This window comes from Hylobates moloch, unplaced genomic scaffold (genome assembly GCF_009828535.3).
Source record: "Hylobates moloch isolate HMO894 unplaced genomic scaffold, HMol_V3 SCAFFOLD_10, whole genome shotgun sequence".
NCBI lineage: Eukaryota > Metazoa > Chordata > Mammalia > Primates > Hylobatidae > Hylobates > Hylobates moloch.
The window spans coordinates 17,861,777-17,876,295 of NW_026652285.1; the positions used below are offsets into that span (position 1 = coordinate 17,861,777).

Below are 14,519 nucleotides of genomic sequence, written 5' to 3' on the forward strand. Positions count from 1 at the left end.
TATCACACTTAGAATAAAATCTTAAGGCTTTATCATGTCACCATGGCCAGGTTCTTTCTCACTTTCTGACCTCATCTCCTACAGCGTCTTCCATCACATACCATCCCTCCAACAAGCCATGCTTGTTCCTGCCTCAGGGGCTTTGTTATGGTGGTCATCCCTCTTCTTGGAACACTTCTCCAGCATCTTACCGCCTCATTTTATGTGGGTGAAATGTTACCTCCTCAGAGAATCCTTTAGTGCCTGCTCTGCTCTGCCACCACTGTCTATCCCTAACCTGGCTACATTTTTCTTTATGGAACTTCCATTACTTGGAATCATATTTATTTGCATATTTATTTTTGTCTCATGTGAAAGTTTCACAAAGGTTAAGAACAACACTGTCTTATTTACTGCTGTATCCCTAGAGTCCTGGCACACTACCACCATCGTAATTGCAAACATTTACAGAGTGCTTACTACGTGCCAGGCCCCATTTTCAGCTTTCCTACTTCATTGTACAACAATCCTCAGAACAGTTTTAGGGGCCAAAAAAAAAAAAAAAAAAAAAAAAAAAGAAGGAGGAGAAAAAAAAAGGAACAGAGAGGTTAAATAACTTACCCAAGATTTAACATAAGTGGTGCAGCTAGGATTTGAACCCACCAATCTGATTTCACAGCCTGAGCTCATAGTTACTACATTATTTTCATGCAAGCAAATTAGTAAAAAATACCCAGTAATTATCGCAAGTCAATATGTGTATTAGTGAATAATTAGCTTTAAAGACAATTAAAGTAACATGAATGGCTTCTAAAGGATTCTCTGAGGAGATTTTAATCATCTCCTGATGTTCTCTGCCATATTTAGATATTTTAGTCCAATAATAAAGGTTAGAAATTTTCCTAAATGTTCAGATTTCAAGAAATCAACACAATAAAAATTTATATTCTAAGCACAAAGTGTAAGTACATTAAGTCACCAATACATTTTCAAGTCAGAGCCATTCACTTAGAAGGAAGAAAGGCCTTCTAACAACTGAAGATTATACCTTTGTAAATTGTCACAGCAGAGCTCACGGCTATGCATCAGTTCATATAATAAAGTCAAGAGGCTGGGTGCAGTGGCTCATGCCTGTAATCCCAGCACTTTGGGAGGCTGAGGCAGGTGGATCACCTGAGGTCAGGAGTTCAAGACCAGCCTGGCCAACACAGCAAAACCCTGTCTCTACTAAAAATACAAAAACTAGCCATGTGTGGTGCAGCGTGCCTGTAATCCTGGCTACTTGGGAGGCTGAGGCAGGAGAATCGCTTGAACCTGGCAGGTGGAGGTTGCAGTGAGCGAAGATGGCACCATTGCACTCCAGCCTGGGCAACAAGAGCAAAACTCCATTTCAAAAAACTATAGTAATAAATAAATAAATAAATAAACTCAATACTCCCTCTAAAGGCTCATAAGTTACAAAATGAATCTCTTTGTAATCTTCAACTTTATAACTTTCTGAATTTTAAGTGAACCTGAATTTCCTAAAAGCAAATTAGACAGTATAATGAATAAGCCCAAGACACATGTGCAAGATGGATTTTCCTTCAAATCTGTAATAGAATTGAAACTAAAGCTTTAAATTGAAATCATACCTGCTGAATGGGACTCTGTGCCTGAAACAATATTCTTCGTCCTAGTAGTTCTGCAAAGATACATCCCACAGACCAGATGTCAATAGCATTGCTGTAATGACGGCTGCCCATCAGGATTTCTGGAGCCCGATAATACTGAGTAACAACTTCCTGAGTCATATGACGGGATTCATCTAATTCTTCCACTCTGGCCAATCCAAAATCACAAATCTAGATAGAAAAGGCAATCAAAACATTGTCAAGCAAATACAAATGAAAGAGTAAAACAAAACATCAAAATTTTGATAGGGCACTGAACTTTGAAACTTTTTTTTTTTTGAGACTGAGTCTCACTCTGTCACCCAGGCTGGAGTGCAGTGGCACAATCTCAGTTCACTGCAACCTCTGCTTCCCGGGTTCAAGGGATTCTCCTGCCTCAGCCTCCCAAATAGCTGGGACTACAGGCGCCTACCACCACGCCTGGCTAATTTTTTTTTTTTTGTATTATTTAGTAGAGAAGGGGTTTCACCATATTGGCTAGGCTGGTCTCAAACTCCTGACCTCAGGCGATCCACCTGCCTTGGCCTCCCAAAGTGCTGGGATTACAGGTGTGAGCCACTGTGCCCGGCCACTCTGAAACATTTTTAATGATACAGGTATAGTATATTTATGTCAATATACAATCTGTCATCTTCTTAAAAATATTCTTCTCATCTTTATCAATAAAAATATGTCTGTTTTCAGTTGATAAAGCAAAAAAACTAGGTGAACGTAAACGACTTTATTTTTTTTTAGACAGGGTCTCGCTCTGTCTCCCTGGCTGGAGTGCAGTGGCGTGATCAATCTGAGGCTCCTCCCACCTCAGTCTCCTGAGTAGCTGGGACTACAGGCATGTGCTACCACACCTGGCTAATTTTTGTGGGGTTTTTTTTGTAGGGATGAGGTTTTGCCATGTTGCCCAGGCTGGTCTTGAACTCTTGGGTTCAAGCAATCTGCTTGCCTCGGCCTCCCAAAGTGCTGGGACAACAGGCGTGAGCTACTGCACCTGGCCAAATGCATACTTCTAGGTTTGATTTAGAGACCAACTGTTGGCCAGGTACAGTGGCTCATGCCTGTAATCCTGGGGATTGAGAGGACTGCTTGAGAGATCAGGAGTTTAAGACCAGGCTGGACAACATAACAAGATCTCAACTCTACAAACAATTAAAAAAAAAAAAAAGCTGGGCATGGTGGTGTGCACCTGTAGTCCCGGCTACTCTGGAGGCTGAGGTGGGAGGACTGCTTGAGCCCAGGAGTTTGAGGCTACAGTGAGCTATTACTGGCCACTGCACTTCAGCCTGGGAGACAGAGTGAGATTGAGACCCTATCTTTAAAAAAAATTTAAAAACCCCCACAAAACCAACTACTTTCAAAACTAGTTTATAGAGGAAGATATCATAAGATAAAGGGGTGTATCTTGAAGGTCTCCTTAGCTGAGACTGTGTCTGTCGTCTTTATGAAATATATATGAATTTCTTTAAAGCAATGGGTTTCAAACTGACTCCAGTTGAATCTAGTTCTGACTTTAGGCATTCCATGAATATTACATCCAAACTTCACATGTACCTATCTATTCAAAATACAAATTCACACTCAAATGTATAAATACGTTAAAATGTCGTATATGCTAGAATACTAATGCTACGGGGTTCATTCATTTCTTCATGCCATAAATATTTAAGTTAGTACTTGTTATATTACAGACTGTATGTTAGAATCTGGAGATACAGCAATAAATAATAAAGACTGGTTAACTTCTATACAAACTTAGAAATAAATCTTTTCTTGCTATTTCTGCTCAACTGAAAAGTATGCTGAGGGTTACAAGGTGAGCTATTAATAAACAGCAGCCGTGCCACCACCAGCAACTACTACTTATCTTCAGGAATTAAAATTTCCTTGATATTGGGCCATCAAAACACAACAACCAGGAGCACCGAGGATGAGATCAGATAGTAATGGCCATCTAAGCTCCAGTGTTCTCACTGATTAACTTTACAAGGCACAATGTTGCAAGTGATAAAATACGATTTTAAATCTGTTTTCTAAATTGAAGTCCCCAAATAAGATTTTATTTGAAAAAGAGTTCTGGCAGCTTAAAAAGAAAATCTGAAAACCCAGTTCTAAAGAAAACAAAATTTACCCCCCAATTTTTGACAATCCCCTCTTTCTGATTTGAATCTACTATGTCTGGTTACATCAAATGAATTCAGATGTGTATGTGGGAATGAATCAGTATGAAGCCACCATCTTTACAACTTAAGAACACGGAAATTTTCCATACTATTCAGATAAACCATACAACATAACAACAAAAGCCCGAGTTCATCAAATATGTTCAAATAACATATATATATATATATATATATATATTTTTTTTTTTTTTTTGGAGACAGTCTCACTCTGTCACCCAGACTGAAGTGTACTGACATGATGCCCGCTCACTGCAACCTCTGCCTCTCAGGTTCAAGCGATTCTTGTGCCTCTGCCTCCTGAGCAGCTGGGACTAGTGGCATGCGCCACCACGCCTGTCTAATTTTTGTATTTTTAGTAGAGACAGGGTTTTGCCATGTTGGCCGGGCTGGTCTCAAGTTCCTGGCCTCAAGTGATCCGCCCACCTCGGCCTCCCAGTGCTGGGATTACAGGCGTGAGCCACTGCACCCGGCCAAAATAACACATAATATTTTAAAAATTCTATTACTTGGCCATGACTCTTGAGGACATTTTTAAAAACCAAACCAACAAAAGGAAAGAACATAATTTTTTTCTCGTATTTATATGAAAAAAAAAAAAAAACTACCAACCACCCATCCAACAAAAAAATGCCCTCTGTTATAAAGCAAATCCCTTATTAAAAACATCAGTATGATTTCGTCATTTTTAGCAACTTATTTGGAAGACAACCTGAGTCCAAGATAGCTAAAAAAATTCCAGCAAAATTATCCATCTTGTGCTTAATAGGAAACAAAATACATTCACGATATGGAAGGATACTGATTTTTAAAAAATATTTTGTTATAATGATCTTCAATGAATTTGTATGTTTGAGAAGAAAGAACTAGTGTCTGTAGCCTAGCACTCTATTCTGGCTTTTTAAAAGTAGGCCTGTAAGATGAGTCAAAGGAGTGGAGCAAAATTTGTTTGTTCTGATTTGTGTGTTGTGTATTCATAAATGGCATTTTCCTTTAGTTGCCCATTCATACAGTCCAAGGTTATAAAACCATAACAGACAACTTGGAAAATGAACTTCAAGCAGTTAATGGCATCAAACATGACAGGTCCTGCACAAAATCCTGTGTGAAGTCCTCCAATCAAAAACCAAAATAAGAAGAAATTGGCTTAAACTGTCATAAGATTGATTAGGTATGAATAGGACAAAAAAATTTTTAACTATAAGGTTTAATTTTTTTTTTTAAATAAAAACGATTATGGGGATAGGTTGCAAGTTCTCTTTAAAAAGTGAAAAGGTGGCAGGAAAAACTCAATAACCTATAGAAGGAATACTTTAGTAGATTTTGGTGGCAATTAACTTCTCTGTAGAAACAAAAGACTGAATTACAACATCAGCTATTTTTAGGGAAAATATGAAAAATAGGTTTTCATCTTTCTAGAGTTAAAATAAGGGTGAGGGTTCTTCAAGGCTATAATGAAGGGAGAATTTTCATTCACAAGCAGTATAATCCACCAGCTTTTCAAGAGAACTGACCTACAGTTCAGAGAAATCATTTAAAATAAAAAATGAATTTTATTTATACACTTGGTTTTATTACTTAGTTTAACCGCCAGCAACCTAAGTAATAATGACAGTCTTGATTACTTTTAAAGTGGGTAACATTTTAAAGATTTATTTTTCTTTTCAAATATAGCAGTTAAAGGCCCTTATTTCCAATTTCTATTACAAGGAAAAATATAGTGGACCTCTGTCTATTCAAGAGTTCTGTCAATACACATCTGTATTAGAGGTAGGCAAAAACGAATATGTGGACTTTGCTATTTGCAAGCCCCTTTTTAAATGAAAGACAATGGCTGTACTAGGGAAGAGAAGTAAAACTGAAACTGATGACTTGAAATTTTGGAACTACTAAATATAATTCTGTAATCAATTCCTCTTCAGAGGAATAATTAAGAATTGGCTACTATACATTATGGAACTACATTGGATAGGTGCATATTACCCTTTTCTGGTTTGGCATTTTCACTTTTTTTTTTTTTTTTTTTGAGACAGGGTCTCACTCTGTCACCTAGGCGGAAGTGCAGTGGTGTGATCACAGCTCACTGCAGCCTTGACGCTCTTGGCTCAGGCGATCCTCCCATCTCAGCCTTCTGAGTAGCTGGAACGACAGTCATGGGCAACCACACCTAGCTAATTTTTGAATTTTTTATTGAGATGGGGTTTTGCCACGTTGCCCAGGCTGGTCTTGAACTCCTGGGCTCAAGCAATCTGCCCGCCTCAGCCTCCCCAAATGCTGGAATTATAGGCATGAGCCAGTGTCTGGCCAGCACTATCCCTTTTAAATACGTTTCTACTTCTTACTTTGCTACCTTGGTCAAACAGCATATAGATATGTTAGCTGTGTAAAAATGTAGATGGTCTTCCTAAAAGTCACACTTCATTCTCTTATATAAACAGATGCTTGCTGTTCTAATATTTCTTCTGATATGCGCTTCTTTTAATAATGGAACAATCTGTAAAGGAGTCACCTTCTCTATTCTTCTTTCTAGTTACACTATAATTCCAATTTCAGTGTTTCCAAAACATAGGCCAAGTATCATGAAAAGAACATGAGGCAGGACTACAAATTATTACTATGGCTATGAGTAGTGATATGGAGAAAACTGGGTTAACTTTTGGTGAAGTAATGGAAATGAACTTATTTCTTTCACAAAAATATGTTGTTCTTAAACCTGCCCTGACATTCTGATTTTTCCCAGGTATTTAAATAAACTGAAAAGCTACCTTTAGAACACAGTTGCTGTTCACAAGGAGATTCCCTGGCTTAATGTCTCGATGTAAAATGCCAGCTGAATGGAGATATTTCAAACCTGAAATAACGAACAGATTTAATTGCAGATATTTAATTCCTTTTACTCAACCAATAATTTTTAAAAAACCTTGGAAGAAATCAGCAGAGGATTTAAAATTGTTCCCTAAATAACTGCATAATGAACATTATTAAAAGCTAGTCCCACCTCAAAATACCATAATTTTGCTACAGTAAAATAAAATGTCACCAAAGGTTTGCAAAGTCTAGAGATAATGTCTATAATTTAAACAATTATGTAGGTTTAAATACAGATAGGCTTCTTAGGCACTCGGGTTAAGACCATACTAATAACCTTAGATTGCTAGTTAGTGTCGCTATTGGACTGCTGCTATTGATACTCTTAACCTGCAACTCGGAGCCTGCTCCAACAAAAGTTTCCATTACCACAGGGAGCCTTTCCCAGGACAGATGTTTCACTGATATAACAAAATTCAGGAACTTGCCCACATTGTCAGTAGTATTCTTTACCACTCAGAATCAAGAGGGTAATGAATCACTTTAAAAATATTTGTGACATCTTAGAAGACTAGTGCCTTCATTCAGTACTGCTAAAGGTCCCATCCTCAAGGCTGAGTCCTTTTTGTGTGCGTTTTTCTTTTTTCGTTTTTTTTTTGAGACAGGGTCTCACTCTGTAACCTAGGCAGGAGTGCGGTGGTATGATCACAGCTCACTGAAGCCTCGACCTTCCTGGCTCAAGCCATGCTCCCATCTCAGCCTCCTGAGAAGTGGGAACTACGGGTATGTACCACCATATCCGGCTAATGGGCTGAGTCTTTTTTGGATAAAATGTAGCAAATCACATTTTTTACAAGTACAAAAAGAGCCAATATCTTCCCCATTTTCCCCTACCACAGAATATGAACAAATCTTAGAGGTGAACAGGCTGGAGTGCAGTGACGCGATCTTGGGTCCCTGCAGCCTCCACCTCCCAGGTTCACTCAATTCTCCTGCCTCAGCCTCCCAAGTAGCTGAGACCACAGGCGAGCGCCACCATGCCCGGCTAAGTTTTGTATTTTTTTAAAGTAGAGATGGAGTTTCGCCATGTTGGCCAGGCTGGTCTTGAATTCCTGACCTCAGATGATCTGCCTGCCTCAGCATCCCAAAGCGCTGGGATTACAGGCATGAATCACCATGCCTGGCCTGGAGGTGAGTTTTTTGGTTTTAATATTGCTTATGTGGCCGAGCGCAGTGGCTCACACCTGTAATCCCAGCACTTTGGGAGGCCGAGGCAGGAAGATCATGAGGTCGGGAGATCAAGACCATCCTGGCTAATACGGTGAAACCCTGTCTCTATTAAAAATACAAAAAATTAGCTGGGCATGGTGGCGGGCACCTGTAGTCCCAGCTACTCGGGGGGCTGAGGCAGAAGAATGGCGTGAACCTGGGAGGCGAAGCTTGCAGTGAGCTGAGATTGCACCACTGCACTCCAGCCTAGGTGACAGAGCGAGACTCCGTCTGAAAAAAAAAAAAAATTGCTTATGTGTTTTCATCCTTTTGGCATTTATTTTTCAATCTCTATACAAAATCTCTTAATTCTATGAATTCTAGGGCAGGGGGAAAGTATATTACTTACTAGGTAAGAAAGCTGTTTCAGGTTTAAGCAATTCTCTACTTGTAATGGCAAAATTCTCACGGACATACTTGATGGCCAGAAGAAGTGTCAATAATGTTGGCCCAAATCCTTTCTCAGTCAAGTCTGTGCTCTTTAATGAGCTAGTCTAGAATTATTTAGCTGGCTCTGTTTATTGGTCTTCCCAATCTACTTTGGTTTTAAGGGTCATTTTGTTTCTCTGGAGTTGGCTTCAGGTATGCCAGCCAATACTCAGACAGGCCCACCTACTGTTGTCTTGCAGGATGGACGTCATCCATAGGGGATACAGTCACTTTTCACTTTAGTCGTCTGATGCCACATATTCCTATTCCGTTGAAAACTAAAGGCTGTTTTGTGAACTTGTGACAAACCATCCTGCTTATTCACCTAGATTAGCCCACTCAACTGCCTAATGAATTTGACAGGGCTTTCTCTTTCATCACTGAAAACAAGAACTATTTGGCAACCCTAAAAAGCTTCCTCTTTAACATTTAAATATAGAAATTATAAAATATGCTTTGGTCAAACGAAAAAAGTCTTTAGAGAAGAACAAAACCTTGGAAGATCAGATTAAAGTCTAAATGAGAAGCAAAACATTTCATTTACAGTGTGACAGCACCTTTTTCTTCATAAAGAAATCTTACCTCGCAAAATCTGATAAAGAAAAACTTTGACATGATCTGAGCTGAGTGGTTGAGGAGAGACGATAATTTTATGTAGGTCACTCTGCATCAATTCTGTGACAACATATCTTGAAGTTTTAAGTTAAGGAGAGTTCGATGAATTCAGTCCCCTACCCCCTCAAAGTGGTGACCAGATCTAAAAAATAACTTCCATTCTCAAGGCTGGAAAAGTGGGGAAAGAAAGCTTCTAGACAGCGTGACAGAGGTGAGAATTCCAGCCCTCACAAGATAAAACACTACTAAAATCAAAAGAACTTACATGTTTAAAGTCAGCAGAAGTAAACAACCAAATGATTTCCTTATAATCAGCATTATGAAAGAGAAAACCAAAGGTAAACATTTTAAATAACAGCCAGACCAGGAAAAGTATGACGACCAAACAGTCTTAAGCTCTACTTAGACATGTTACAGGAATGTCCTTTGAATCCAAACAAATGGGGATTGGTGATCTCATCTTAGGCCACCATGACACCAATGGAAAAGATCACAACCTATCCAAGGGCCGTGGCTTGTTACATTATAAAATACGGTATTCCTAAACACATGTAAAATAATTATTAAGTCTCTCCACAATCTTAGTAATTTAGTTCCTTTATTACTTAACTTTGTATATATTTATGAAACACCCCTCCCCACCATCACCACTAGACTTCGAGTGAGCTTCCTATACGTTGTACTCTGTTGTATGTTTAGAGTTTTGCTGAATGGACACATGGCGGATGATTAAAGGCTGGAGCCTGGGGAGCCATGGAGATATGGAATTCAAGACTCCTGTGAAGCACGTGAGTGTTAGATACATTAGGGAAGCAAAAGTATGGTAAATCTTATAATTTAAGTATTAAGTTTTCTTAAGGCAATTTCTAATTTAATGTTTTAGCAAAAACAAATAGGAAAGGGGATAACTTGGGAACAGGGAGAACTGGTAATAATAGCCTTTGACAAAAACAATTGAAAACTCCCTCCACCTCGAGACATTTTTTCCAAATTGCTTTAGTCTCCTTTTTTCTTCAACCACTGTATGTTGAAATGCCCCATGGCTGCCGCTCCTCACTCCTCTTCCCTATCCACACTTGTGGATACTCGGATCCAGTCCCATGCCTTTAAATAACATCCATGCTGATGACTCCCACATTTCTCTCTCTAGTTAATCTTCTTTCCTTAAGTGCAGACTGGTATATCAAACTGCCTACTTATTTCCCCTGGATACCTAATTGACATTTCAAACTAACAAGTCCAAAACTGTCCAAATCTTTCTTAGTTGCTTGCACCACAAACCACATCAAGGAGTTATCCTTGCCTCCCCCTTTCTCTTTCATCATACCTCCAATTCATCAGAAATCCTTCAAAATTTAGTCAGAATTAAGGCCACTTCTTATATCCACTGTTACTACTCTGGCCCAAGACTGCTAGATTTCTAAAACACAGCAGCCAGGATAATTTTTTTACTGTTAAATTTTTTATTTTGCCTATATACTGACATTTACTTTATTATATAGAAAATATAATTTTTAAGGCTTTTACATTCTTAGATATTTTAATCTTAGGTTTTATCATCCAGATTCTCTCCAAAGAAATACATTCTACTTCGTAATGAAAGTTAATGAGAAAATGATATTTGGCATGTGGGATTCACTTACAGGACAGTTTTCAGTGACATGTTAAAATTATTCTATAAAATGATGAAGAGTTAAATAATGACATCAGGGTTATAGTTTTTAATAGTTTTTATTCAACTTTTTCTTATTTTTCAAACACACAGAAAATTACACAGAGATGACCCATATACACACTTACCACCTAGAATCTACACTGAATATTTTGCTATATTTGCTTTGTCACACATCTATCCATTGCTCTTTCCATCCATCAATTCATCCAAAACTGGATGCATTTCACAGAATGATCTTTTAGGATGAAGGTCAAATTATGTCACTTTTCTGCAAAAGCTTTCCATTTCATTTAAGAGTAAAAGCCAGTCCTTAAAATGGTCTCACAGGCCATAAATCATTTGGCCTTCTTACTTCTCTGACCTCTTCTCTTGCGTTCTTCCTGGATATTCTCTGAACATGCTAGATACACTCCAACCTTAGGCCTTAGCTATTCCCTCTGCATGGACTGTACTTCCTGATATCTATCTGGTTAACTCTTTCACGTCCGTTGTGGTTTTGCTCAAATTTTATCTTTTGAATGAGGCCTACCTCAACCACTCCAACACCACAGTCAGGCATTATATAATGATGTTTGGTCGATGATGGACCACATGTATAAAGGTGGTCCCATAGACTGTAACGGTGCTGAAAATTCCTATTGTATTGCCTAGGGGTGTCTTGGTGACTAACCCTGTGTAGGCTTAGGCTAATGTATATGTTTGTGTCTTATTTCAAAAAGTAAAAAAGCAACTCAGACCTCAACTCTACAAAAAATTTAGCCAGGTGTGGTGGCTTGCGCCTGTAGTCCTAGCAGTTACTGAGGATACTGAGGTGGAAGGATTACTTGACCCTGGGAGGTCAACGTTGCAGTGAGCCATGATTGCACCACTGCAATCCAGCCTAGGCAACAGAGTGAGAAAAAATAAATAAATAAAAAGAAAAAAAAATTTTTGTACAGCTGTACAATGTCCTTGTGTTTTAAGCTAAGTGTTATTACAAAAGAGTAAAATATTTAACAAAATTAAAAAGTTTCGAAAGTAAAAAAATTACAGTAAGCTAGGGTTAATTTATATTAAAGAAATGTTAAAAAAATAAACTTAGTGTAGCTTAAGAGCACAGAGTTTATAAAGTCTATAGTAATGCACAGTAATGTTCTAGGCTTTCAAATTCACTCACCACTCACTGACACACCCAGAGCAATTTCCAGTCTTGCAAGCTCCATTTGTGTTAAGTGCCCTATACAGGTGTACCATTTTTATCTTTTATATCATATTTTTACTGTACCTTTTCTATGTTCAGATACGTTTAGATATACAAGTACTTATTATTGTATTAAAACTGCCTACAGTATTCAGTATGGTAACATGTTGTACAGTTGTACAGGTTTGTAGCCTAAGAGGAATAGGTTATACCATACAGCTTAGGTGTGTAATAGGCTATACCATCTAGGTTTGTGTAACAACCTGTACTCCCTATCCACTTGCTATCCCCTTGCACAGCTTTACTTTTTCTTCTTCCCTTAGTAGTTATAATCCTATAATTTCCTTATGTTTATTCTCTGTCTGTATTGCCAAGCCTGCACCATAAAGGCAAGGGTTGTCTGCTTTGTTCACAAATTTATCCCAAACTCTTAGAATAGTGTCTGCACATAGTAGGTCCCTATAAATATTTGATGAATGAATGTATATTGAGCACCTGCTAGGTACTAGGTACTCTACTAAGCATTTTAAATATATAATCTCATCTAATTTTCATGGTAACTCTACAAGGTATGTAGTGGTACCCTAAATTTAGATAAAGAAATTGACGTTAACAGAAGACAACCTGCCTACGGTTACATAGTAGTCAAGATTTTAGATCTGATCATGTCTAAGATTGCTTCAATGGTTCTATGCAATTTTGGATTTATCTTATTTTTTTAAGTAACATTTTAAAAAACTCTAATAAAGTAGGCCAGGTGTGGTGGCTCATGCCTGTAACCCCAGCACTTTGGGAGGCCCAGGAGGGTGGACTGCTTGAGCCCAGGAGTTCGAGACTAGCCTGGGCAACATGGAGAAATCTCATCTCTATAAAAAATTTAAGAAATAGGCCGGGTGCGGTGGCTCATGCCTGTAATCCCAACACTTTGGGAGGCCAAGGCAGGTGGATCACTTGAGGTCAGAAGTTTGAGACAAGCCTAGCCAACATGGTGAAACCCCGTCTCTACTAAAACTACAAAAATTAGCTGGGTGTGGTGGCTTGTGCCTATAGTCCCAGTTACTTGGAGGCTGAGGCAGGAGAACCACTTTAACACAGGAGGCAGAGGTTGCAGTGAGCTGAGATTGCACCACTGCACTCCAGCCTGGGTGACAGAGCAAGACTTTGTCTTAAAAAAAAAATTTTTTTTTAAGAAATAGGTGAGCATTGTGGCATGTGCCTGTAGTCCCAGCTACTTAGGAGGCTGAGGTGGGAGGATCGCTTGAGCCTGGGAGGCAGGGGTTGCAGTGAGCCCTGATCTTGCCACTGCACTCCAGCCTGCATGACAGAGTGAGACCCTGTCTCAGAAACAAACAAAAACCCCCACAACTATCACAAAATAGACTAAATGTTCACTGTGTTCTTTATAGAATAATTTCAACTAATAAATGCAGAAACAATCACAGAATTAGAAAAAAACCCCACGGTTTTGCAATCTCTGGAGCTAGGCACCATCAATGGCTGGTAAAACCACTTGAAAAGGATGAGTGTGAGAATGACATCACTTCAATCTACCACTCAATCTTAGCATAATTTAATGTGGAACAAGAATATTATGTTTGTGATATGCATACCACTGCCTAAAAGTATTCATGCCCCCAAAAACTTAATTTGAATGTAATCAATCATCTAGCTCTAATGACCAGTTAACTAGAAATATGTGGAATTAAAAAACAAGACATTACGAAGAGGCAATCTGCTAAACACACAACGTGGATCATTCTTCAGGAAAAATTTATCTAACGAATCAATGACCATCCCCTTCGCCCTCCCACAAAAAAAGTGTGTGTTGTGGGGTAAAGGGCAGGCAGAAATGTTTGGGATAAGAGACTCAAGAGACATAACCATACATACATGTGAACTTTGTTTAGATCCTTATTCAAAAAGTGACTCTTGAGGCAATCAGACAACAGATATTAAGGAATTAGCTAATTCTATTAGGTGTGATAATGGCATAACAGTTGTTTTCAAGGTACTTATTTGTTAGAAATTCACATTTAAGTATTTATAGGTGGAATAATGTGATGTTTGGTTATCTACTTTAAAATACTCCAGCCCTTCTTTCCCTTCCCCTCAATAAAAAATAGAGGAAATGAGATTGGCAAAATGATTAATGTTGTTAAAGCTGAGCATGAGGTACATACGTTATATACTTATATACTACTGGCTCTTATATTTTTATATATATTTTTGTATATTCTGTATATATTTTTGTATATTTTGAAAATTTCCTTAATAGTTTTCTTAAACTTCATTGTAGAAAATGGAAAATATAAAAAAATGCAAGAATATTAAAAATGTCCAGAATTCTACCTCTTTGGGTGAATTTAGAACATTTTGATGAAAATAATGTGCATGGGTACATACATGTATATTTAAAATAAAACGGGTATTATACACATTGTTCTTTTTTTTTAATACTTTAAGTTCTAGGGTACATGTGCACAACCTGCAGGTTACACAGGTATACATGAGCCATGTTGGTTTGCTGCGCCCATCAAATCATCATTTACATTAGGTATTTCTTCTAATGCTATCCCACCCCTAGCCCCCCACCCCCCGACAGGCCCTGGTGTGTGATGTTCCCTGCCCTATGTTCAAGTGTTCTCATTGTTCAATTCCCACCTATGAGTGAGAACATGCAGTGTTTGGTTTTCTGCCCTTGTGATAGTTTGCTGAGAATG

At 38.3% G+C, this 14,519-nt stretch overlaps 1 protein-coding gene across 3 annotated transcripts in view; it reads right to left on the minus strand.

Annotated features, from left to right (window-relative positions):
- Positions 1-14,519, minus strand: part of NLK (nemo like kinase) — a 156,433-nt gene that overhangs the window by 25,787 nt on the left and 116,127 nt on the right. For all 3 annotated transcript variants that reach the window (XR_009215130.1, XM_032163239.2, XM_032163238.2), the window contains exons 4-6: positions 8,912-9,018; positions 6,589-6,674; positions 1,614-1,823 (exon numbers count right to left, since the gene is read on the minus strand). Coding sequence is in view for 2 of the 3 variants with exons in the window: in XM_032163239.2 (XP_032019130.1) it covers positions 1,614-1,823; positions 6,589-6,674; positions 8,912-9,018 (403 nt within the window). In the remaining variant the exon portion in view is untranslated. The remainder of the gene's footprint in view (positions 1-1,613; positions 1,824-6,588; positions 6,675-8,911; positions 9,019-14,519) is intronic.